Here is a 23,170-nt window from a genome sequence, read left to right as displayed (position 1 = left end):
AAGATATGTACCTCACTATTTGATATTTTCATTTATTGCACTACAGCTGTATAGTTTTTCATATTTTATCTATATACTCATGTTTTATCTATATCTTTGTGCTAGCAGTGTGCTGCTGTATCCTTCTGTCGCTGTATATTTAGCCCAGCAGCGTACACCTGTAAGCCAGGTCCATATATTAGTTTGGAATCAATAGTGCTGGCTAACTTTTCCTTTGTCTAGGTCCCTGTGTAGATAGCTGCCCCTTGTGATAGTAACTCCCTGTATGCAGTAGCAGCCCCTACAAGTAGGGGTTACTCCTTGTAGGTAGGTCCCCTGTATATAGTTGAAGCCCCCCATATACAGAAGTAATATGTAGCAGCCCCCATATACAGTAGTAATATGTAGCAGCCCCATATACAGTAGTAATATGTAGCAGCCCCATATACAGTAGTTACATGTAGCAGCCCAACTTAGGTAGGAATATGTAGCAGCCCCCCTTAGGTACGAATATGTAGCAGCCCCCCATAGGTAGAAATATGTAGCAGCCCCCCCTTAGGTAGGAATATGTAGCAGCCCCCCTTAGGTACGAATATGTAGCAGCCCCCCATAGGTAGGAATATGTAGCAGCCCCCCCTTAGGTAGGAATATGTAGCAGCCCCCCATAGGTAGGAATATGTAGCAGCCCCCCATAGGTAACAATATAAAAAAAAGAAAAAAAAAAAACATTTACCTGGCTCCCCCGCGGTCCAATGCCTCTTCTCTTCTGTCTTCTCCGGTCTGTGCTCCAGCGCATGATGATGACATCATTCATGTGCCAGAGCGCAGAGGACGAAAGTCCGGGCCTCTTTACTGCGCCTGCATAATGTGGGTGGGCCACGAGAGTGATTGACAGGGCGAGGATCCAATGGATCTTTGCTCTGTCAATCAGCTGAGCACGAGTGCCGCATTGAACTTTAGGTGCGTCTGTGAGACGCGCTTATAGTTTAATGCGTCCTGGACTGGCCAGGGAGACAGCGTGCCCCTGCTTCTGTGCTGCGGCAGCTGCAGGGGTGCAGCGGGAGGCCGACCCCCCCGGGAGCTCCGGTCCCTTACTAGAGTACTGGCTGTATCCCCCTGATGGCGGCCCTGCCTACAGGTTCGATGTTCTGCTGTGGTAAAAAAGAAGGAGAAGATCAGAAGATGATGAGAGATGTCGCGGCTGCCGAAGATATTGGATCCATCCCATCACTGCAGCACGGATGACCCATGGGGTGCACAGTACTTTGTACGTGGAGCTGCGCCAGAACCCTGAGAAGTTCGCAAGCTACTTACGGATCTCTGTAGCAATGTTTGATTACCTTCTACCACGCATCAGTGAAAGGATCTGTGGCCAAGACACCCACCTCAGAAGGAGCATCTGGCCAGAGCAACGCCTTATCGTAACCCTCAGGTATGTAGTCAAAATCCTATATATTTTTTTTTTTTTGCAGTGTTCATCCAATGTGTTTTACAAAATACTAAAACCATTTTTTTTTAAACTGTTTAATTTCAGGTTCCTGGCATCCGGTGAGAGTTTTTCGTTGCTCCTCTTCCAGTTTCACCTGGGAATTTCCACCAACTCTGGGATTGTCAGGACCACCTGCGAGGCCCTGTGGGATTGCCTTCTAGCAGACTTTCTTCCACAACCTTCAGCAGAACATTGGCTTGGAATCACAGAGAAGTTCCAGGAAGTCACGCATTTTCCAAACTGTGTTGGAGCAATCGAAGGGAAGCACATCAGGATCCAGAAGCCAGGGCACACGGGGTCGGAGTATTACAACTACAAGAAGTTCTTCTTCACCATACTTATGGCCATTGCGGATGCACAGTACAAATTCATTGCTGTGGACATCGGGTCATATGGGGAGGAGGATCTACTCTGGTGAGATGGGACTTCCTGAAGCAAGGGCCTTTCCTGGGACTGATGGACCTCCAATGCCCTTAGTTTTTGTTGTGGACGAGGCCTTCCAGATGTGTGCCAACTTGCTGAAGTCTTACTCCAGCCGAGCACTCGACCACCGCCAGTGGAACTTCAACTACAGACTGTCCCGTGCCAGACGCTTTGTGGAGTGTGCCTTTGGAATTTTTGCGGGCAAATGGCGGATTTTCACACGGCCAATCCAACTGCACCCGAACGTGATTGATCAGGTTGTTAAGGCAGCTGTTCTCCACAACTTCATCCTATCCAAGAAGCCTTCCCCCAGTGATGCTGAAGAAGTAGAAGCAGCTGTGCCTGGCCTACAGCAGTCATCAAGAAGACCAACACAGACTGTCATGTGTCTTAGAGACGATTTTTCACAGTATTTCCTGACAGAAGCTGGCAGAGTTTCTTGTCAGGATCGTATGTTCTGAACGTTCTTGGACTTTTAAAAACATTTTTTTAGGTTAAAGTCACTTTTGACTGCTGATGTATTTTGCATGTTGTGTGTACACTTTGCTTGCAGGATATGGGAGGGGGTGGATTGTACACCCTAGTGTCAAAATCACACTTGGGCGTACAATCTACCCCCTCCCCTATCCTGCTAGCAAGGTGCTTATGTATATATCATGTTGGTGGTACACTTTGCTTGCAGGATATGGGAGGGGGTAGATTGTACGCCCCAGTGTCAAAGTCTGTTAGCAAAGTAATTTTTCTGTTATATTTCCCCATGTTGTGTAAAGTTGGCTTTCAGGATAGTAGAGTTGTACCTACTACCCCCCCACCCAACCAGTGTGAATCTAACATTAGGTGGTAGAAGACCTCTACTATCCTCAAAACAAACCCTAGTAGGGTGTAAAAAGAATAGACAAAGTCATATCTAGTGAAGAAAAAAATATTTTAATTCAGATTATTATTTTTTTTGTAAACATAAATTAACTATGTACAGTTGTTTTGTATTTTTTGGGGGCTTTAAGCCCTATAAGTCCGTTAAGGACAGCTGGGTAAGGGGGACATGGGTAGGGTCTTGGGAGCTGGGGTCCTCCGGAGCTGCAAGGAGTCGATTCTACTTTGTGAGTAGAATCTGGGAATAGGGGTTTCCATGGAGTAGAAATGGGACTGGGAAAAGTGTGGGAATAATAGGGAGCAGAGGGAAATTGGGAGGTGTGAAGGAAGGGGTGGAATGGGAAGAAGGTTCTCCCTGGGACAGCATTTGCACAATGCTACTAGAAACCATGCTACTAGAAGGGGTGGATAACTGGCCCAAATGCTGGGAATGTCCCAGGGAGTGGGGCAGGGTGTGGGAAATGGACTGGGGATAACAGGGAGAGGAAAGGTGATGGCCGTATGAATGGGGAGTGGAAAGGGAAGGGAAACGGGAGTGGTAACGGGAGCGGGAACGGGACTGGTGACGGAAGTGGGAACAGGAGTGGTGATGGGAAGGGGAACGGGAGTGGTGACGGGAAGGGGAACGGGAGTGGATGCTACTTTGGGCAGGGGACATGGTCAAGTAAGGGGAGTTGATAGGGGGGCGGTTTGGAGGAGTGGGGGGAGGGCGGCAGCAGAGTCTACTCGTAAGTTTTCCCTCTTCACACTGGAATGTCCAAGCACCACCCTGAAAATATAAAGATTCTGCTATTAGTTTTGCAAAAACTATAGTGTATTCAGTTGACTACGCAAGCAATCACATTGCAAAAAAATTACCAAAATAAACAATGTGAATAGTTGCTATGGGCAACTGACTTCCAAAGTACACTTAAAACAATTATATTTATTTATTAAATACTCACACGACCACGTCCTCTGCCACGAATCATGAGGCCGCTTCCTTTGATTGGCTGAGGGGCGGGACGCTATTTAAAAAAAATATATATATAATAATTTTAATTACTGTATAACAACATGTAGAAAAAAATGCTGTATAATTTGTACAATACATACTGGTTCAGGCTCTTTGGAAGGCCTATCCTGGGAGTCCCGAGGGGCCGCCACTTGAGGGACACTTTCCTCCTCGGATTCCTCATGTGAAATGATATCCTCTTCAGACTGAGCCAAAAAAAAAAAAAATGAAGTAATAGAGAAATAATCTATGGTAATTACTCAAAGAAAAATACTCACACTTGGGCTACTTGAATGGTTGGCACTTTTGGATTTTTCCTCAGAGGAGGATGATGTGGAATCTTCCACTACATGCTTCTGGGAGAAAAAAAATTATAATTTGAACTAATTTTCATAAAAATGTTCAAAACAGTAAAAAAAATGAAAAAAATCACCTTTTTAGATTGTGCCTTTTTAGTTTTTTATAGTCCTCCCCTTTGAAAAAAAAATACAAAGTGGCGCAACACGGTCCATAATTGTACTGTGCACTTCAAAAGAAATTATCAGGTGAGTATCTAAAGACCAGACTCCTCCCACAAATTAGGTTAACTCTTTCAGCTAACCTACACTTGTGGTTGGGTTACATGTACCGTGAGTAGAGTACCATTTGCATGAATAATTTGGCCTGAGGTGTGCCTGGCCGGCTGTAAAGGGTATCCTAAAGAAAAGGGACAAAAATACCTCAGTTAGGTAATGCATGAATTAATGGTTAAGCATAACCTACGTCATATGAACCCAAGATAACAGACAAAATGCTCAAGTTAACAGCCGGAGGTTGGAACGTGTCAATGGAACAGAACAATAACAGTGCCCTAACTTACTGAAAGGGGTATTCCAGGCCAAAACTTTTTTTTATATATCAACTGGCTTCGGAGAGTTAAACAGATTTGTAAATTACATCTATTAAAAAATCTTAATCCTTCCAATAGTTATTAGCTTCTGAAGTTGAGTTGTTGTTTTCTGTCTAACTGCTCTCTGATGACTCACGTCCCGGGAGCTGGGCAGTTCCTATGGGGATATTCTCCCATCATGCACAGCTCCTGGGACGTGACATCACCATTAAGCAGTTAGACAGAAAACTTCAGAAGCTAATAACTATTGGAAGGATTAAGATTTTTTAATAGAAGTAATTTACAAATCTGTTTAACTTTCCGGAGCCAGTTGATATATATATATATATATATATATATATATATATATAAAAAGGTTTTGCCTGGAATACCCCTTTAACATCTAAGTGATAACTGACAGAGAAGCCCCTACCCAGAAGCTGGCTCAGCTGTCATGGAGCCGAAGCCAAGACAGAATTCTGGATATACCACTTGGCACTACTGGACCCATAGCTCCTACCAGAATGATGCTACCATGGTGCGCATGGATAAAGGTAACCCAAGTGACAAAGATAGGAAATGTTGGAGAAGTGCTAGATAGACAGAAGGTACAATGAGTCGGTTAGAATGAAAAGTGGCCAAAACACAGACGTCAGTAGGTATTTAGATAAATAGTGCCAGGGGAGGAAAATTTGCAAAGTGTCCCGAGCTACACATATAAGTAATCCTATTGAACCATGCCATACATAAAGTGACAACAACAGAAAGACCCGCATAGACAAAACATAAAAGTATATAACATACTTAACCTGAGGTTTTGTGTACCAGTAAGGCAGTATCCTCATACTTGCAGGCGTAAAGAAGATTATTACTGCTGCGCCCTGAGGCTTATTACAAAAGAAAATATACATGACCAGCAGGTTACAAATGACAAATTTCCCAACAGGTACACACGTGACAAGACATGAACAAGCTGTACCCACACCAAAGAACTTAACACTAAGACATATACAACTAAGACCACAATCAGACACATAGTAACCAACATAAGAGGAACATAGAGATGACAACAACATGAAGCTCGTGGACTGACAGTACAATCTGCCTCGGACAGAATCGTATGTAACGCAGAAAGGGAAACAATATGAGGCTTCTTGATTGTCAAACGATCTGCCTCTAACAGTCGCGTATATAATGTACAAAAACAAATGATGACAAGAGGCTCGTGGATTGATGATACAATCTGCCCCAAAACAAGAACGTTTGTAATGTACAAAGGAATGACAACAATATGAAGGCTCGAGGATTGTCGGGCAGCCTATCTCTCACGGTGACGTACCGAAGGCATGTAAAGTGCCAACTTAAAGCTTACCTGGAATGGTGAGGTCAACTGACTGTAACAAGGTGTATGTAATGACCAGAAAGGAAATTATAAAGATAAAGGTTTATGGCCTTCAACCACACAGAACATATAGAGCTAAGAGGTAAAACAACCTGGTCATAGAATAATACCTGCTTGGGTGTCCTGGTAATGTTGCCAACTATAATGATTTACATACCTGACCTACCTACAAGAACAACGTGACGCTATAACAGCCTAATATACCTGTCCTAAGCACATGAAAACATGAGTGGTAATACTTTGACCACAGCCTAAAATACTTGACTGGCGTACATAACCTGAGCATGACGTTACAGAGCTGAGAATAAAAGAACAGGACAATAAACTATGAAATGTACACTGTGAGGAATTGTATGCATATTATCCTGTAGGGAAAAGTATGTATGTCACACTGTATGGAACCGTATGTATCGTATGTATGTCACACTTTAAGGAACTGTATGCATAGTACCCTGTAGGGAACAGTATGTATGTCACACTCTAAGTAACCGTATGTGACACTGTAGGGAACCATATGTATGTCCAACTGTAGGGAACCGTTAACGTTGTAGCATGGTATATCACTTAAAGCAACGTAAGCACCGTATAACATAAGCGATCTGCCTCTAACAGGGGCGTATGTAACGTACAAAAACAAATGACGACAAGAGGCTTGTGGATTGATGATAAAATCTGCCCCAAATGAGAATGTTTGTAATGTACAAAGGAATGACAACAATATGAGGCTCAAGGATTGTCGGGCAGCCTCTCTCTCACGGGAGCGTGTGATGTACGAAAGGCATATAAAGGGATGACTTAAAGCTTACCTGGAACGGCGAGGTCAAACTGGCTGTAACAAGGCTTGTGTAATGACCAGAAAGGAAACTATAAAGATGAAGCTTTACGGATTGATGGCAGCAATCAGCCTTCAACCACACAGAACATATAGACCTAAGAGGTAAAACAACCTAGCGTACATAACGTAAGCATAACATGACAGAGCTGAAACAAAAGAATTGGACAATAAACTATGAAACGTACACTGTAAGGAACTGTATGCTTATTACCTTGTAGGGAAATGTATGTATGTCACACTGTAGGTAATCGTAGGTATGACACACTGTATGGAACCGTATGTATCGTATGTTTGTCACACTGTAAGGAACTGTATGCATAGTACCCTGTAGGGAACAGTATGAAAGTCACATTGTAGGGAGTCGTATGTGGGTGACACTGTAGAGAACCGGATGTATGTTACACTGTAGAGAACCGTATGTATGTCACAATGTAAGGAACCGTATGTATGTCACACTGTAGGGAACCGTATGTTTGTAACACTGTAGGGAACCATTAACGTTGAAGCATGGTATATCACTTGAAGTAACGTAAGCACCGTGTAACATCTCCGGTAACATCAAGGCACTGTATAGGAGCTTATAGTAACTTAAGCCCTGAATAACATTAGTGTTCAGCATAACAGCTAAATTAACCACTAATACACAGTATATATAAGCAACAGTAACAAACACAAATTACCAGCAATCGTAACGTAGGCCCGTATGTCAGCTAAAATAATGTTAAATGCCCAGTATATCTGCTACAGTAACATAAGTCCCAAGTAACATTAATGTACCGTATATCAGTTAATTAACACTAGCGCATACCATCTAGATTCTAGTCATGTAATGCAAATTATCAACTACAGTAACATAAGCACCGTATGACCACTATAGGGACATTAATGCACCATATGACAGCTATGGAAACGTAAACACAGTGTCAACTATACCAAAACGAGCACAGTACATCAGCTATGGTATCAACTCCTGGTACTGTAAACCGATATGATAACATGAATCACGGTATCTGCTCAGGCAATGCATGCCATCGGAACTAATGCAGCATAAATGTCATAGTCACGTATGCACAATGTGACAGCTCCAGAAAGGTATACATAATTTTATGTGTAATGTGTCTGCTATAGAAACATTTGCGTAGTGTGAACGTTATGTTGAGGTTATGTTCAATGAGAAACATAAGAGTAGGAACCTGAGTAACATACTGTTAGAGATGAGCGAATCGAAGCAGCCGAACCCGAATTCATTATTAGTTTCAGGATTTATTCGATTCGCAACGAATGCGAATATCGCCGCGATTCTATAGCGCAAATCGCTTAATTAAACTCAATTTTACAGCGTTCCAGGCTCCCGGACACCTAAAATGGCAGATCCACATGTCAGTACACGTGGCTGGGGATGCTGGGAAGTCGGGAAGGGAGGTAGGCAGGATGACCATGAATCACATGCAGGATGCAGCCTATCAGTATTCATTGACCCCTGTGATGTCACAGCCCTATATAATCGGCAGCCATTTTGCGGCTGCTCATTTCATGCCATTCACTGCAGAGAGAGAGGACGGCTGCGTGTCTCTGTGTGTTACACAGACACGCTGAATTGATCATACCGCAGCGTTCCACTTCCAACTGTTAGTCCCTTCAGCGTTGTGGACAGAGAGCAGTGCAGTGCTTTGCTTGTTCTCACTAGCCATGCTAGCCATAAACCTCCCAGTCACTTTATTCAGCATATTATCAGAGGGGGCAGATAGCTTTTCGTTGCCTCATACATATCAACAAGCTGCCTTAACTTCATGAACCGTATCACAGGAGGCAGGAATGATTTTTCAGCGCAATTCTGTGTATTTTTTCAACAAGAAATCATCAGCTGCTTATACTAGTCTGTAGACTGTATAATAACCAGCAGTTCACACCATTCTTAATACTCTGTGACAGAGTGCAATTTAGTTTTTTTTTAGTTTTTTGTGGTGCTGCACTGTTGTGTCCTGCTGCTGTGCAAAAATAAAAAGAATTCAGCGGACTGTAGTGCATTTGTCTGCCCTCATACGTGCATACCAGATACCTACATCAAGGCAGTCTACTATTTTGTATCTGTAAATCTGTAACAAGTCTAGATACTGGAAAAATCCAGGCAAAAGTAATCACCGGATGGTGTTTTACGAAAATACATTTTCCAAGTGTACTGTAGCGCATTTTTTTGCCCTCATACGTGCATACCACATGCCTACATCTAAGTAGTTCACTTTTTTGTACTTGTTAATCTGTAACAAGCCTACATACAGTGAAAGGCCAGGGAAAACTAATCACTGGCCGTTGTTTCATGAAAATACGTTTTCCAAGTGTACTTTAGCGCATTTGTTTGCCCTCATACGTGCATACCACATACCTACATCTAAGTAGTGTACCATATTGTACCTGTTAATCTGTCAAGGGCCTACAGACTGTGAAAGTCCAAGCAATAGTAGTCACCGGCTGGTGTTTTACAAAAATACAGAGTTTCATTGTAGCGCATTTTTCTGCCCTCCTAAGTGCATACTGCATACGTACATCTAAGTAGTGTACTATTTTGTACCTATTAATCTGTCAAGGGCCTACATACTGTGAAAGGACAGCCAAAAGTAATCACCGGCTGCTGTTCTAGACAAATACTGTTTTAAGAGTAGTGAAGCGTATTGTACTACCCTCATATACGCACTAAGTAGGTCAGGCAGAGAAGTGCCAGGACGTGCACAGAGGAGTGGCAGAGACCTAAATCCTTCAGGCAGAGGTCGCAGCAGAATAGGGTCGTGTAGCAGCAGGAGTCGCAGCGAGAGGCCTGAGCTCCCGTTATCAGCCAGCGGTCGTGTCTCCACCCGCAACCCATCTGCTGTCGTCGATTGGTTAACATGCTCATCCACTTCATCACAAGTGACATCTGACACCCCCAGTCAATAGTCGGTGGGTTCCTCAGACACAACCCTCAGTTGGCATGGCCCGGGAGCAGTCCCTGTCCTCCCATTGCCTGTGTCCTATGCTGTTCCCTCTCCTGTTCCCTCTCCATATGCTATTTTTCAAAATTGCCCCATTGTTATGGGAGACCTTTAGTGTAGCCAATTGTGAAGGGAGACTGCTTGTTTCTATGTCTGAGGCCCAGATGGTGCTGATTTAAAAAAATAAAATAAATCCCTTGATGGTAGATAGCTATAGGCCGATTTATCTGTTGAATGCAGATATTAAAATCTTAGTGAAAATTTTGGCAAATAGATCAAAGAGAGTAGTAGATGGCTGGTTCACTGCAACCAAACTGGTTTTGTGCCTGGAAGACGGCTTTTTGATAATATTGAGCGTACATTTGTTAATGTCCAGTCTGCCCAGGGAGCTCTATTCTGTCACTGGATGCCACAAAGGCTTTCGACAGAGTGGAGGTTCCTCTGGGCTTTGCCTTGAAAGGTATGGGTTTGATCTGAGATATATTGGACTGATAAAACGTATGTATCAACCCTCAGCTAAATTGTTTCTGGGAAATGTAATAACAAGATCTTGGATTGACTAGAGGCACTCGTCAGGGTTGTCCTCTCTCCCCCCTGCTCTTCACCGTCTATATAGAACCTCTTGCGATATTATTAAGGGAAATGACAGATCTGAGGGGGTTTGGGAACAGGGGGAGGAGGACAAGATAGCGCTGTATGCAGACAATCTTCTCCTGTATGTACAAGATCCAGTGGGGATGGTCCCTAAATTGAAGTCTGTTTTGAAGGAGTTTGGTATTAGGTCCAGGCTCGAAATAAATTGGTTAAAATCATACGCCCTTCCTATAGGGTTCAGGCTAGATCAAACAGTGTTGGGTATACAAGTAGTGGAGGAAGGGGGGCTCCTGGAATATTTTGGAATAAAAGTAACTGTTAATCCTTCACATTATAGTAAAGAAAATGTAAATCCTTTGTTAACTAAAATGGAAAAAAAAATTAGCTTTGGAAAAGATTGCCATTGAGTATGGCAGATAGGGTGGTGGTTTTAACCCCTTAAAGGGGTACTACTGTGGAAAACTTTTTTTTTAATCAATTGGTGCCAGAAAGTTAAACAGATTTGTAAATTAAATCGAAAAAAATAGGGTATGTGCAGCTCACAATATAAATTAATCGAGGCTAAATGGAAAGTATTTACACCAAATAAAATACTAGTACAAAATAATATATAAGGGAAAAAAGGGGAGGTACCAAATGCCTCTAGACTAATACCATAGAATGGTACATGATGATGGAATTACAGAAAAAAATAAATCGGACTGTGCTTCACTTTAAATGATGTACAAATTTAATATAAATTAATATAAAATATTACAAATAAGACATGAAATAAATAATGCAAATCTAATACATAAATGCCTCCTACCACAGGGCCCTTGTGGGGAGGTATGATATTTGAATACAAAGCATATATTAAAATATGTTAAAATATAGCATGTGGATTATATTCTACCGCTATCCCAATATATTGCAAACCGACATAGTGTACTTTTGTGCGGTACACTCCGTTCTCATGTGATCTAGAACAGTTCACAAAGTGATATAGTTACCAACTCCTAATGGTGGTTTTGGCTGGACGTCCGAGAGATGGATATGTGGGGGCTGTGTCCAGCGCTAGCGTGCGCTTACGGTGACGGGCCCGGATGCCACAGGCCAAAAAAGGTCACCGGTCACGGAGTAATTGCAGGCTCGATGGCAGATGTAGTGGAGGCTGTGTCCAGCGCTGGCATGCGCTTGCGGTGACGGGCCTGGTTGCCGCAGGCCGAGGAGAAGTCACCGGTCACGGAGTAGCTCCGGAGGTGGAGATGTACTCGGAGATAGATGGATCTTGCTCCGGAAAGGAAAGCCTCGTGGAAGATCTCTCGGCGTCTGGTGGAATGGCGGATAGATTACAGCCAGGTGTGAAATCAGCAGATAATGGAGTTGTGTCGGAGGTAAGTGATGGCGGTTTGTGGATTGCGGTGGTCATGCGGTAAATATTTCTTTCTCTAGACGCGTTTCAGGGTACTTTATATATGACCCTTTCCTCAGTAGAGATAAGTAGAGTTATCTCTACTGAGGAAAGGGTCATATATAAAGTACCCTGAAACGCGTCTAGAGAAAGAAATATTTACCGCATGACCACCGCAATCCACAAACCGCCATCACTTACCTCCGACACAACTCCATTATCTGCTGATTTCACACCTGGCTGTAATCTATCCGCCATTTCACCAGACGCCGAGAGATCTTCCACGAGGCTTTCCTTTCCGGAGCAAGATCCATCTATCTCCGAGTACATCTCCACCTCCGGAGCTACTCCGTGACCGGTGACTTCTCCTCGGCCTGCGGCAACCAGGCCCGTCACCGCAAGCGCATGCCAGCGCTGGACACAGCCTCCACTACATCTGCCATCGAGCCTGCAATTACTCCGTGACCGGTGACCTTTTTTGGCCTGTGGCATCCGGGCCCGTCACCGTAAGCGCACGCTAGCGCTGGACACAGCCCCCACATATCCATCTCTCGGACGTCCAGCCAAAACCACCATTAGGAGTTGGTAACTATATCACTTTGTGAACTGTTCTAGATCACATGAGAACGGAGTGTACCGCACAAAAGTACACTATGTCGGTTTGCAATATATTGGGATAGCGGTAGAATATAATCCACATGCTATATTTTAACATCTTTTAATATATGCTTTGTATTCAAATATCATACCTCCCCACAAGGGCCCTGTGGTAGGAGGCATTTATGTATTAGATTTGCATTATTTATTTCATGTCTTATTTGTAATATTTTATATTAATTTATATTAAATTTGTACATCATTTAAAGTGAATCACAGTCCGATTTATTTTTTCTGTAATTCCATCATCATGTACCATTCTATGGTATTAGTCTAGAGGCATTTGGTACCTCCCCTTTTTTCCCTTATAGATTTGTAAATTACTTATATTAAAAAATCTTAATCCTTCCAGTACTTTTTAGGGGCTGTATACTACAGAGGAAATGTTTATCTTTTTGGATTTCTCTGATGTCACGATCACAGTGCTCTCTGCTGACCTCTGCTGTCCATTTTAGGAACTGTCCAGAGCAGCATATGTTTGCTATGGGGATTTTCTCCTGCTCTGGACAGTTCCTAAAATGGACAGCAGAGGATCCACGGTAGTACCTCTTTAAGGATGGAGGGTTTTTCCGTTTTTGCATTTTCATTATTTCCTCATCACCTTCTAAAAATCATAACGCTTTCTTTATTTTTTGCGTCACCAATTCTACTTTGCACTGACATTAGTCATTTTACCAAAAAATCTATGGCGAAACGAAAAAAAAATTAATTGTGCGACAAAATTGAAGAAAAAATTTCATTTTGTAACTTTTGGGGGCTTTCGTTTCTACGCAGTGCATTTTTCGGTATAAATATTACCTTATCTTTATTCTGTAGGTCCATATGGTTAAAATGATACCCTACATATATAGGTTGGATATTGTTGTACTTTGGAAAAAAATCATAACTACATGCAGGAAAATTTATATGTAAAAAATTCTCATCTTCTAACCCCTATAACTTTTAATTTTTCCGCGTATGGTCCGGTATGAAGACTCATTTTTTGCACCGTGTTCTGAAGTTTTTGTATTGATCGGACTTTTTGTTAGCTTTTAATTCATTTTTTCATTATATAAAAAGTGACCAAAAATATGCTATGTTGGACTTTGGAATTTTTTTTGCGCATACGCCATTGACCCTGCCATTTACTTAATTATATATTTTTATAGTTTGGACATTTCTGCACGCGGCGATACCACATCCTCCACTTTTTTTTTTATGAGAAAAGGGGGGTTAAATTACCTTTGTTAACTTTTTTTTTCCACTTTTTTTTGCGGTGTTATAGCTCCCATAGGGGGCTGTAACACTGCACACACTGATCTTTTACCCTGATCTCTGCAAAGCTATAGCTTTGCATGGATCAGCGAGATATGGGCTCGATTGCTCAAGCCTGTAGCTCAGGCTTGGAGCAATCAAACGTTGATCGGACGTGACGGAGCAAGGTAAGGGGGTCTCCGCTCGCGTCCTAGCTGATCGGGACATCGCGATTTTATCGCGATGTCCCGATCAGCCCGAAAAATCGTGATGTCCCGATCAGTCCGACTGAGCTGCCGGGAAGTCTTTATTTTCATTTTTAGATGCGCTGATCAACTTTTATCACCGCGTCTAAAGGGTTAATAGTGCAGGGTGCCGGCTATCGTTAGCAGCCGGGACCGACCCGGTGTGATGCGGGGTCACGGTGTGGGGTCACAGGTACGCCCTTCCTCCTGAAGGAGTTAAAGATGGTGGCTTTACCACAAGTTCTGTTTTTTCTAAATGGTTCCCCTATTTGGTTCAAATGATTTTTATTGAATTTTTCAAGAATTTTTACTATTCAATAACAAGACCAAAAAGAAAACAGTATATATATATAAAAAAACAATTATAACATATGTGTGTACATAGATATTTATAATAGTATGAAAACATCACTCAGTTTAAAGAAATGTCCTGTAGAGACCTGAAATTTAAATTATAATTGTGTATTGACATTCATACACGATAATAATACCTGACATGGTTCCCCTATTTGGATTGCGGCAAAATGGTTCCCTAGACTTGAAAGAATGATCAATACATTTTTGTGGGGAAGAAAGAGAGCTAGACTTAAATATTTAGAGTTTGTGGCCCCTTATGAGTTAGGGGGGTGTGCATTACCCACGTTCAAGTTATATTTTATTGCCAGAATATTGACCGCTATAAAACAGAGGAACGGGAACTGGATTAAAAAATTGAATGAAATCAACATACTTGCAGCAGAGTATTTGCCTGCCCTGTTGGAAATAAACAGTCTTTGCTCTGTATTTTCATATTCTAATATGCTGAAGAATGGTTGGAAGTTTGTGAAAGGGGTTTTCGGGATAACGGGGGGGGGGGGGGGGGGGCGATAGAGATTACACCGATTTGGCACATTATGGGGGATAATCTTTTAAAGAGATACAGAATGATTTTGGGTTAAGAGAGGTGGATACATTTAGATATTTTCAAATACAGAATGCATATAGGGCAATGGAAGACCCATCTTTTTTCACAATTAAAGGGTTACTCCGCTCCCGAACACTGTGTGCGGGCTTCCCCCGCCGTCGCGCCCCCTTTTAATAGACTTTCATTGAGGGGGCAGGCCGTGACATCACGAGGGGGCGGATGTGAACACGGAAGGCCGCACACAGCGTTCAGGAACTCAATGTTCCGGACGCTGGGGAGCTGAGTAACCCTTTAAGCACCATGCTGTTTTTGATGAGGTAAGGACACTGGAGGGGGTGGGAAATAAAAATATGGTTAGATTTTATAAACAACTTCATCTTGAGGTGACTAAAAACTTAAAATTTAAATATGAAAAGAAATGGGAGGAGGCACTAGGGGTAATCACGGACACACAGTGGAAGTTAGCTTTAAGGAATGTGACTATATTGTCAATAAATAGTTCGTATAGATTAATACAATAAAAAATGTTACACAGTGTATATCTAACAGTTGAACTTAAAAAAATGGGTTATTGGACAGACGATAGGTGTCTTAGATGTAAGTTGGAGGGAGCGGACCTTTTGCATATCTTTTGGTCCTGTTCAAAGATGAATAAATTCTGGCAGTAAATTTTGGTAGAAATTAAGTTAAGACTTCAGGTTGAAATTAATGTGTCTACGCTTCAAGTTCTACTGGGAATCCAGGAAGGGAATGCAGTTTGGGGTACACTTCTCATGAACCTTTTTTTTTTTTTTGTGCGGTGATTGATTGTACGGAATAAGTTATCAACTAATGTCCCCTGTTTTGACTATTGGTATAATTTGGTTGAGAAAATTATGACTTATGAGAAATTATTGGTCAAGGGTAATAAGAAACAAGAGTTATGGGTAGATAAGAACTAGGGAGTGTTACGCCGAGCGCTCCGGGTCCCCGCTCCTCCCCGGAGCGCTCGCTACACTCTCTCCACTGCAGCGCTCCGGTCAGATCCACTGACCCGGGGCGCTGCGATTCCGCTTCCAGCCGGGATGCGATTCGCGATGCGGGTAGCGCCCGCTCGCGATGCGCACCCCGGCTCCCGTACCTGACTCGCTCTCCCTCGGTCCTGTCCCGGCGCGCGCGGCCCCGCTCCCTAGGGCGCGCGCGTGCCGGGTCTTTGCGATTTAAAGGGCCACTGCGCCGCTGATTGGCGCAGTGATTCCAATTAGTGTGTTCACCTGTGCACTTCCCTATATCACCTCACTTCCCCTGCACTCCCTTGCCGGATCTTGTTGCCATCGTGCCAGTGAAAGCGTTTCCTTGTGTGTTCCTAGCCTGTGTTCCAGACCTCCTGCCGTTGCCCCTGACTACGATCCTTGCTGCCTGCCCCGACCTTCTGCTACGTCCGACCTTGCTTCTGTCTACTCCCTTGTACCGCGCCTATCTTCAGCAGCCAGAGAGGTTGAGCCGTTGCTAGTGGATACGACCTGGTCACTACCGCCGCAGCAAGACCATCCCGCTTTGCGGCGGGCTCTGGTGAAAACCAGTAGTGACTTAGAACCGATCCACTAGCACGGTCCACGCCAATCCCTCTCTGGCACAGAGGATCCACTACCTGCCAGCCGGCATCGTGACAGTAGATCCGGCCATGGATCCCGCTGAAGTTCCTCTGCCAGTTGTCGCTGACCTTACCACAGTGGTCGCCCAGCAGTCACAACAGATAGCGCAACAAGGCCAACAGCTGTCTCAACTGACCGTTATGCTACAGCAGTTACTACCACAGCTTCAGCAGTCATCTCCTCCGCCAGCTCCTGCACCTCCTCCGCAGCGAGTGGCCGCTCCTGGTCTACGCCTATCCTTGCCGGATAAATTTGATGGGGACTCTAAGTTTTGCCGTGGCTTTCTTTCCCAATGTTCCCTGCATCTGGAGATGATGTCGGACCAGTTTCCCACTGAAAGGTCTAAGGTGGCTTTCGTAGTCAGCCTTCTGTCTGGAAAAGCCCTGTCTTGGGCCACACCGCTCTGGGACCGCAATGACCCCGTCACTGCCTCTGTACACTCCTTCTTCTCGGAAATCCGAAGTGTCTTTGAGGAACCTGCCCGAGCCTCTTCTGCTGAGACTGCCCTGTTGAACCTGGTCCAGGGTAATTCTTCCGTTGGCGAGTATGCCGTACAATTCCGTACTCTTGCTTCAGAATTATCCTGGAATAATGAGGCCCTCTGCGCGACCTTTAAAAAAGGCCTATCCAGCAACATTAAAGATGTTCTGGCCGCACGAGAAATTCCTGCTAATCTACATGAACTCATTCACCTAGCCACTCGCATTGACATGCGTTTTTCCGAAAGGCGTCAGGAGCTCCGCCAAGATATGGACTCTGTTCGCACGAGGCGTTTCTTCTCCTCGGCTCCTCTCTCCTCTGGTACCCTGCAATCCGTTCCTGTGCCTCCCGCCGTGGAGGCTATGCAGGTCGACCGGTCTCGCCTGACACCTCAAGAGAGGACACGACGCCGCATGGAGAACCTCTGCCTGTACTGTGCTAGTACCGAACACTTCCTGAGGGATTGTCCTATCCGTCCTCCCCGCCTGGAAAGACGTACGCTGACTCCGCACAAAGGTGAGACAGTCCTTGATGTCTACTCTGCTTCTCCACGTCTTACTGTGCCTGTGCGGATGTCTGCCTCTGCCTTCTCCTTCTCTACTGTGGCCTTCTTGGACTCTGGATCTGCAGGAAATTTTATTTTGGCCTCTCTCGTCAACAAGTTCAACATCCCAGTGACCAGTCTCGCCAGACCCCTTTACATCAATTGTGTAAACAATGAAAGATTGGACTGTACCATACGTTTCCGCACGGAGCCCCTTCTAATGAGCATCGGATCTCATCACGAGAGGATTGAACTTTTGGTCCTCCCCAATTGCACCTCGGAAATTCTCCTTGGACTTCCCTGGCTTCAACTTCATTCCCCAACCCTGGATTGGTCCACTGGGGAGATCAAGAGTTGGGGGCCCTCTTGTTCCAAGGACTGTCTAAAACCGGTTCCCAGTAACCCTTGCCGTGACTCTGTGGTTCCTCCAGTAACCGGTCTCCCTAAGGCCTATATGGACTTCGCGGATGTTTTCTGCAAAAAACAAGCTGAGACTCTACCTCCTCACAGGCCTTATGATTGTCCTATCGACCTCCTCCCGGGCACTACTCCACCCCGGGGCAGAATTTATCCTCTCTCTGCCCCAGAGACTCTTGCCATGTCTGAATACGTCCAGGAAAATTTAAAAAAGGGCTTTATCCGTAAATCCTCCTCTCCTGCCGGAGCCGGATTTTTCTTTGTGTCCAAAAAAGATGGCTCCCTACGTCCTTGCATTGACTACCGCGGTCTTAATAAAATCACGGTTAAGAACCGCTACCCCCTACCCCTCATCTCTGAACTCTTTGATCGCCTCCAAGGTGCCCACATCTTTACTAAACTGGACTTAAGAGGTGCCTATAACCTCATCCGCATCAGAGAGGGGGATGAGTGGAAAACGGCATTTAACACCAGAGATGGACACTTTGAGTATCTGGTCATGCCCTTTGGCCTGTGCAACGCCCCTGCTGTCTTCCAAGACTTTGTTAATGAAATTTTTCGTGATCTGTTATACTCCTGTGTTGTTGTATATCTGGACGATATCCTAATTTTTTCTGCCAATCTAGAAGAACACCGCCAGCATGTCCGTATGGTTCTTCAGAGACTTCGTGACAATCAACTCTATGCCAAAATTGAGAAATGTCTGTTTGAATGCCAATCTCTTCCTTTTCTAGGATACTTGGTCTCTGGCCAGGGACTACAAATGGATCCAGACAAACTCTCTGCCGTCTTAGATTGGCCACGCCCCTCCGGACTCCGTGCTATCCAACGCTTTTTGGGGTTCGCCAATTATTACAGGCAATTTATTCCACATTTTTCTACCGTTGTGGCTCCTATCGTGGCTTTAACCAAAAAAAATGCCGATCCCAAGTCTTGGCCTCCTCAAGCGGAAGACGCCTTTAAACGACTCAAGTCTGCCTTTTCTTCGGCTCCCGTGCTCTCCAGACCTGACCCTTCCAAACCCTTCCTATTGGAGGTTGATGCCTCCTCAGTGGGAGCGGGAGCTGTTCTTCTACAAAAAAATTCTTCCGGGCATGCTGTCTCTTGTGGTTTTTTTTCTAGGACCTTCTCTCCGGCGGAGAGGAACTACTCCATCGGGGATCGAGAGCTTCTAGCCATCAAATTAGCACTTGAGGAATGGAGGCATCTGCTGGAGGGATCAAGATTTCCAGTTATTATTTACACCGACCACAAGAACCTCTCCTACCTCCAGTCTGCCCAACGGCTGAATCCTCGCCAGGCCCGGTGGTCTCTGTTCTTTGCCCGATTTAATTTTGAGATTCACTTTCGGCCTGCCGATAAGAACATTAGGGCCGATGCTCTCTCTCGTTCCTCGGATGCCTCAGAAGTTGAACTCTCTCCGCAACACATCATTCCACCTGACTGCCTGATCTCCACTTCTCCAGCCTCCATCAGGCAAACTCCTCCAGGAAAGACCTTTGTTTCTCCACGCCAACGCCTCGGAATCCTCAAATGGGGTCACTCCTCCCATCTTGCAGGTCATGTGGGCATCAAGAAATCTGTGCAACTCATCTCCCGCTTCTATTGGTGGCCGACTCTGGAGACGGATGTTGTGGACTTTGTGCGAGCCTGCACTATCTGTGCCCGGGATAAGACTCCTCGCCAGAAGCCCGCTGGTTTTCTTCATCCCCTGCCTGTCCCCGAACAGCCTTGGTCTCTGATTGGTATGGATTTTATTACTGATTTACCCCCTTCCCGTGGCAACACTGTTATTTGGGTGGTCGTTGATCGATTCTCCAAAATGGCACATTTCATCCCTCTTCCTGGTCTTCCTTCAGCGCCTCAGTTGGCTAAACAATTTTTTGTACACATTTTTCGTCTTCACGGGTTGCCTACGCAGATCGTCTCGGATAGAGGCGTCCAATTCGTGTCTAAATTCTGGAGGGCTCTCTGTAAACAACTCAAGATTAAATTAAATTTTTCTTCCCCAGTCCAATGGACAAGTAGAAAGAATTAACCAGGTCTTGGGTGATTATTTACGACATTTTGTTTCCTCCCGCCAGGATGACTGGGCAGATCTCCTTCCATGGGCCGAATTCTCGTATAACTTCAGAGTCTCGGAATCTTCCTCCAAATCCCCATTTTTCGTGGTGTACGGCCGTCACCCTCTTCCCCCCCTCCCTACCCCCTTGCCCTCTGGTCTGCCCGCTGTGGATGAAATTTCTCGTGACCTTTCCATCATATGGAGAGAGACCCAAAATTCTCTCTTACAGGCTTCATCACGCATGAAGAAGTTCGCGGATAAGAAAAGAAGAGCCCCTCCCATTTTTTCCCCTGGAGACAAGGTATGGCTCTCCGCTAAATATGTCCGCTTCCGTGTCCCTAGCTACAAGTTGGGACCACGCTATCTTGGTCCTTTCAAAATTTTGTGTCAGATTAATCCTGTCTCTTACAAACTTCTTCTTCCTCCTTCTCTTCGTATCCCTAATGCCTTTCACGTTTCTCTTCTTAAACCACTCATCCTCAACCGTTTTTCTCCCAAATCTGTTCCTCCCACTCCTGTTTCCGGCTCCTCGGACATCTTCTCCGTCAAAGAGATCTTAGCTTCTAAAAAGGTCAGAGGGAAAACCTTTTTTTTAGTGGATTGGGAGGGTTGTGGTCCAGAAGAGAGATCCTGGGAACCTGAGGACAACATCCTAGACAAAAGTCTGCTCCTCAGGTTCTCAGGCTCTAAGAAGAGGGGGAGACCCAAGGGGGGGGGTACTGTTACGCCGAGCGCTCCGGGTCCCCGCTCCTCCCCGGAGCGCTCGCTACACTCTCTCCACTGCAGCGCTCCGGTCAGATCCACTGACCCGGGGCGCTGCGATTCCGCTTCCAGCCGGGATGCGATTCGCGATGCGGGTAGCGCCCGCTCGCGATGCGCACCCCGGCTCCCGTACCTGACTCGCTCTCCCTCGGTCCTGTCCCGGCGCGCGCGGCCCCGCTCCCTAGGGCGCGCGCGCGCCGGGTCTTTGCGATTTAAAGGGCCACTGCGCCGCTGATTGGCGCAGTGATTCCAATTAGTGTGTTCACCTGTGCACTTCCCTATATCACCTCACTTCCCCTGCACTCCCTTGCCGGATCTTGTTGCCATCGTGCCAGTGAAAGCGTTTCCTTGTGTGTTCCTAGCCTGTGTTCCAGACCTCCTGCCGTTGCCCCTGACTACGATCCTTGCTGCCTGCCCCGACCTTCTGCTACGTCCGACCTTGCTTCTGTCTACTCCCTTGTACCGCGCCTATCTTCAGCAGCCAGAGAGGTTGAGCCGTTGCTAGTGGATACGACCTGGTCACTACCGCCGCAGCAAGACCATCCCGCTTTGCGGCGGGCTCTGGTGAAAACCAGTAGTGACTTAGAACCGATCCACTAGCACGGTCCACGCCAATCCCTCTCTGGCACAGAGGATCCACTACCTGCCAGCCGGCATCGTGACAGGGAGTTTGAAAGAGAGGTCTATGAAAAATGAATCCTGATAAAAAAAAATATATATATTTTTGTTATTCCTGGGTGTCGGATCAAATTTGGGTTATTCATGTGATTTTGTACTGTTGGTGGGACTTATTTTTGTGTATGTTATGTGAAAATAGAAAAAATAAATAAAAAAATTTATAAAATTTAAAAAATCTATATTTACAGTCATGTGTTTTCAGCCAGTATTGCCTAATGGTGAGAAAATGTGTAACCTAGTCAGTCTGGTACGGTAGTCAGAAATGTACCGTATTTATCGGGGTATACCACGCACCGGCCTATAACACGCACCCTCATTTTACCAAGGATATTTGGGTAAAAAAAGTTTTTTACCCAAATATCCTTGGTAAAATGAGGGTGCGTGTGTGTGCAGGCGTATACCCTGATAGACCCCCAGGAAAGGCAGGGGGAGAGAGGCCGTCGCTGCCCGCTTCTCTCCCCCTGCCTTTCCTGGGGTCTAGAGCCCTGCTGCCGCCGCTCCTCTCCCGCTGGTTATCTGCGCCGCTGCCCGTTCTCTCCCCCTGACTATCGGTGCCGGCGCCCCATTGTGTTTGTGTGTGTCTGTATGTGTGTAGTTGTGATTAGTTTAGTTTTTTTTCCCTGTATGTGATATGTAGTGGTAAATCTGTCACTAGGCCAATATGACGCCCCTGTTACCGCTCACACTGTCACAAGCGCTGTCAAAGCTGCACAATGTGATCTCCCAGGGTCCCTCCAGCTGTTGCGAGGCATGTGTTAGAAATATACCCTGCAAGGGAGGGGGATAAGAGATAGATATCTATGTATGTGTATACAGCAACAGGAGAATACAGCAGCACACTGCCAGCACAAAGATATAGATGAAACATGAGTATATAGATAAAACATGAGTATATAGATAGAACATGAAAAGCTATACAGCTGTAATGCAATAAATGAAGATATGAAACTATGAAATTATGAGGTACTTAGCTTGCAAATTTGGCCCCAAATAGCATGGACCGTCCCACCACGGTAAGGTGACCTCATTCTGGGACGGACCCTACACTGTGAATATGCCTCTGTGTGAACAGTACAACAGGCATTGCAAGGTCTGAAACATCCAAGGCACCTTATATACACCTAATAGAGGTGGGTGGGGTGCAGGAGCCAACATGGAGGTAGCCACTCCCCCGTGCTGGCCAACTTATTCTTTGGTTGTATTACACATACAGGGGAGTGGCTACCTCCATGTTGGCTCCTGCACCCCACCCACCTCTATTAGGTGTAATAGATTAGGCTGTGCTCCCGGCCGGAGCTTGCATCCGGAGCGCAGCGTGTAACAAAAGTTTTCTACCAGAGTACCCCTTTAAATGCTAATCTCATGTAAAAATCTAAATCAGTGCCACTGAAACAAGGCCACTGATGGCGAGGTGTACGGAGATGGCGGAGCCCACCGCAACATGTGAGGAGAGCAGCAAGACGGAGAAGCGGAAAGTTGCCGCGGCCGCAGCACAACTCTTCCAAGAACTTGCTGACCGCTTGCAGCAGTTGTCCCTGGGGGCCGAGGAGGTCTGGAACCTGTCTCCGCTACGAGAGGATGATGAGTGGCCAGCTACCCCGAAAGGGGCATCACCAGGGACATCAGCGATGGCATCACCGGTGAGACTGTCCCCTCACCACAGGACATGGGGATCCTTGGCCGAGATTCCCACAGAAGTATCTGATGCCGCCGTTTCTTCTTCCTCAAGCCCAGA

At 45.4% G+C, this 23,170-nt stretch overlaps 1 protein-coding gene across 14 annotated transcripts in view; it reads right to left on the bottom strand.

The window, feature by feature from the left end:
- Positions 1 to 2,805: 2,805 nt before the first annotated feature.
- Positions 2,806 to 23,170, bottom strand: part of LOC130282350 (serine/arginine repetitive matrix protein 4-like) — a 37,473-nt gene continuing 17,108 nt past the window's right edge. For 2 of the 14 annotated variants that reach the window (XR_008846349.1, XR_008846347.1), the window contains exons 2-6: positions 4,360 to 4,454; positions 4,037 to 4,114; positions 3,860 to 3,964; positions 3,709 to 3,771; positions 2,806 to 3,533 (exon numbers count right to left, since the gene is read on the bottom strand). Coding sequence is in view for 8 of the 14 variants with exons in the window: in XM_056530510.1 (XP_056386485.1) it covers positions 2,985 to 3,533; positions 3,709 to 3,771; positions 3,860 to 3,964; positions 4,037 to 4,114; positions 4,387 to 4,454 (863 nt within the window). In the remaining 6 variants the exon portion in view is untranslated. Of the gene's footprint in view, positions 3,534 to 3,708; positions 3,772 to 3,859; positions 3,965 to 4,036; positions 4,115 to 4,191; positions 4,455 to 23,170 lie in introns of all 14 variants that reach the window. The other 12 variants (XR_008846352.1, XR_008846351.1, XM_056530516.1 and 9 more) reach the window with 9 other exon arrangements.

The sequence above is a fragment of the Hyla sarda genome, chromosome 7 (assembly GCF_029499605.1).
Source record: "Hyla sarda isolate aHylSar1 chromosome 7, aHylSar1.hap1, whole genome shotgun sequence".
Classification (NCBI taxonomy): domain Eukaryota; kingdom Metazoa; phylum Chordata; class Amphibia; order Anura; family Hylidae; genus Hyla; species Hyla sarda.
The sequence above is the reverse complement of the archived record's forward strand: the minus strand, read 5'-3'. Positions and strand labels throughout refer to the sequence as shown.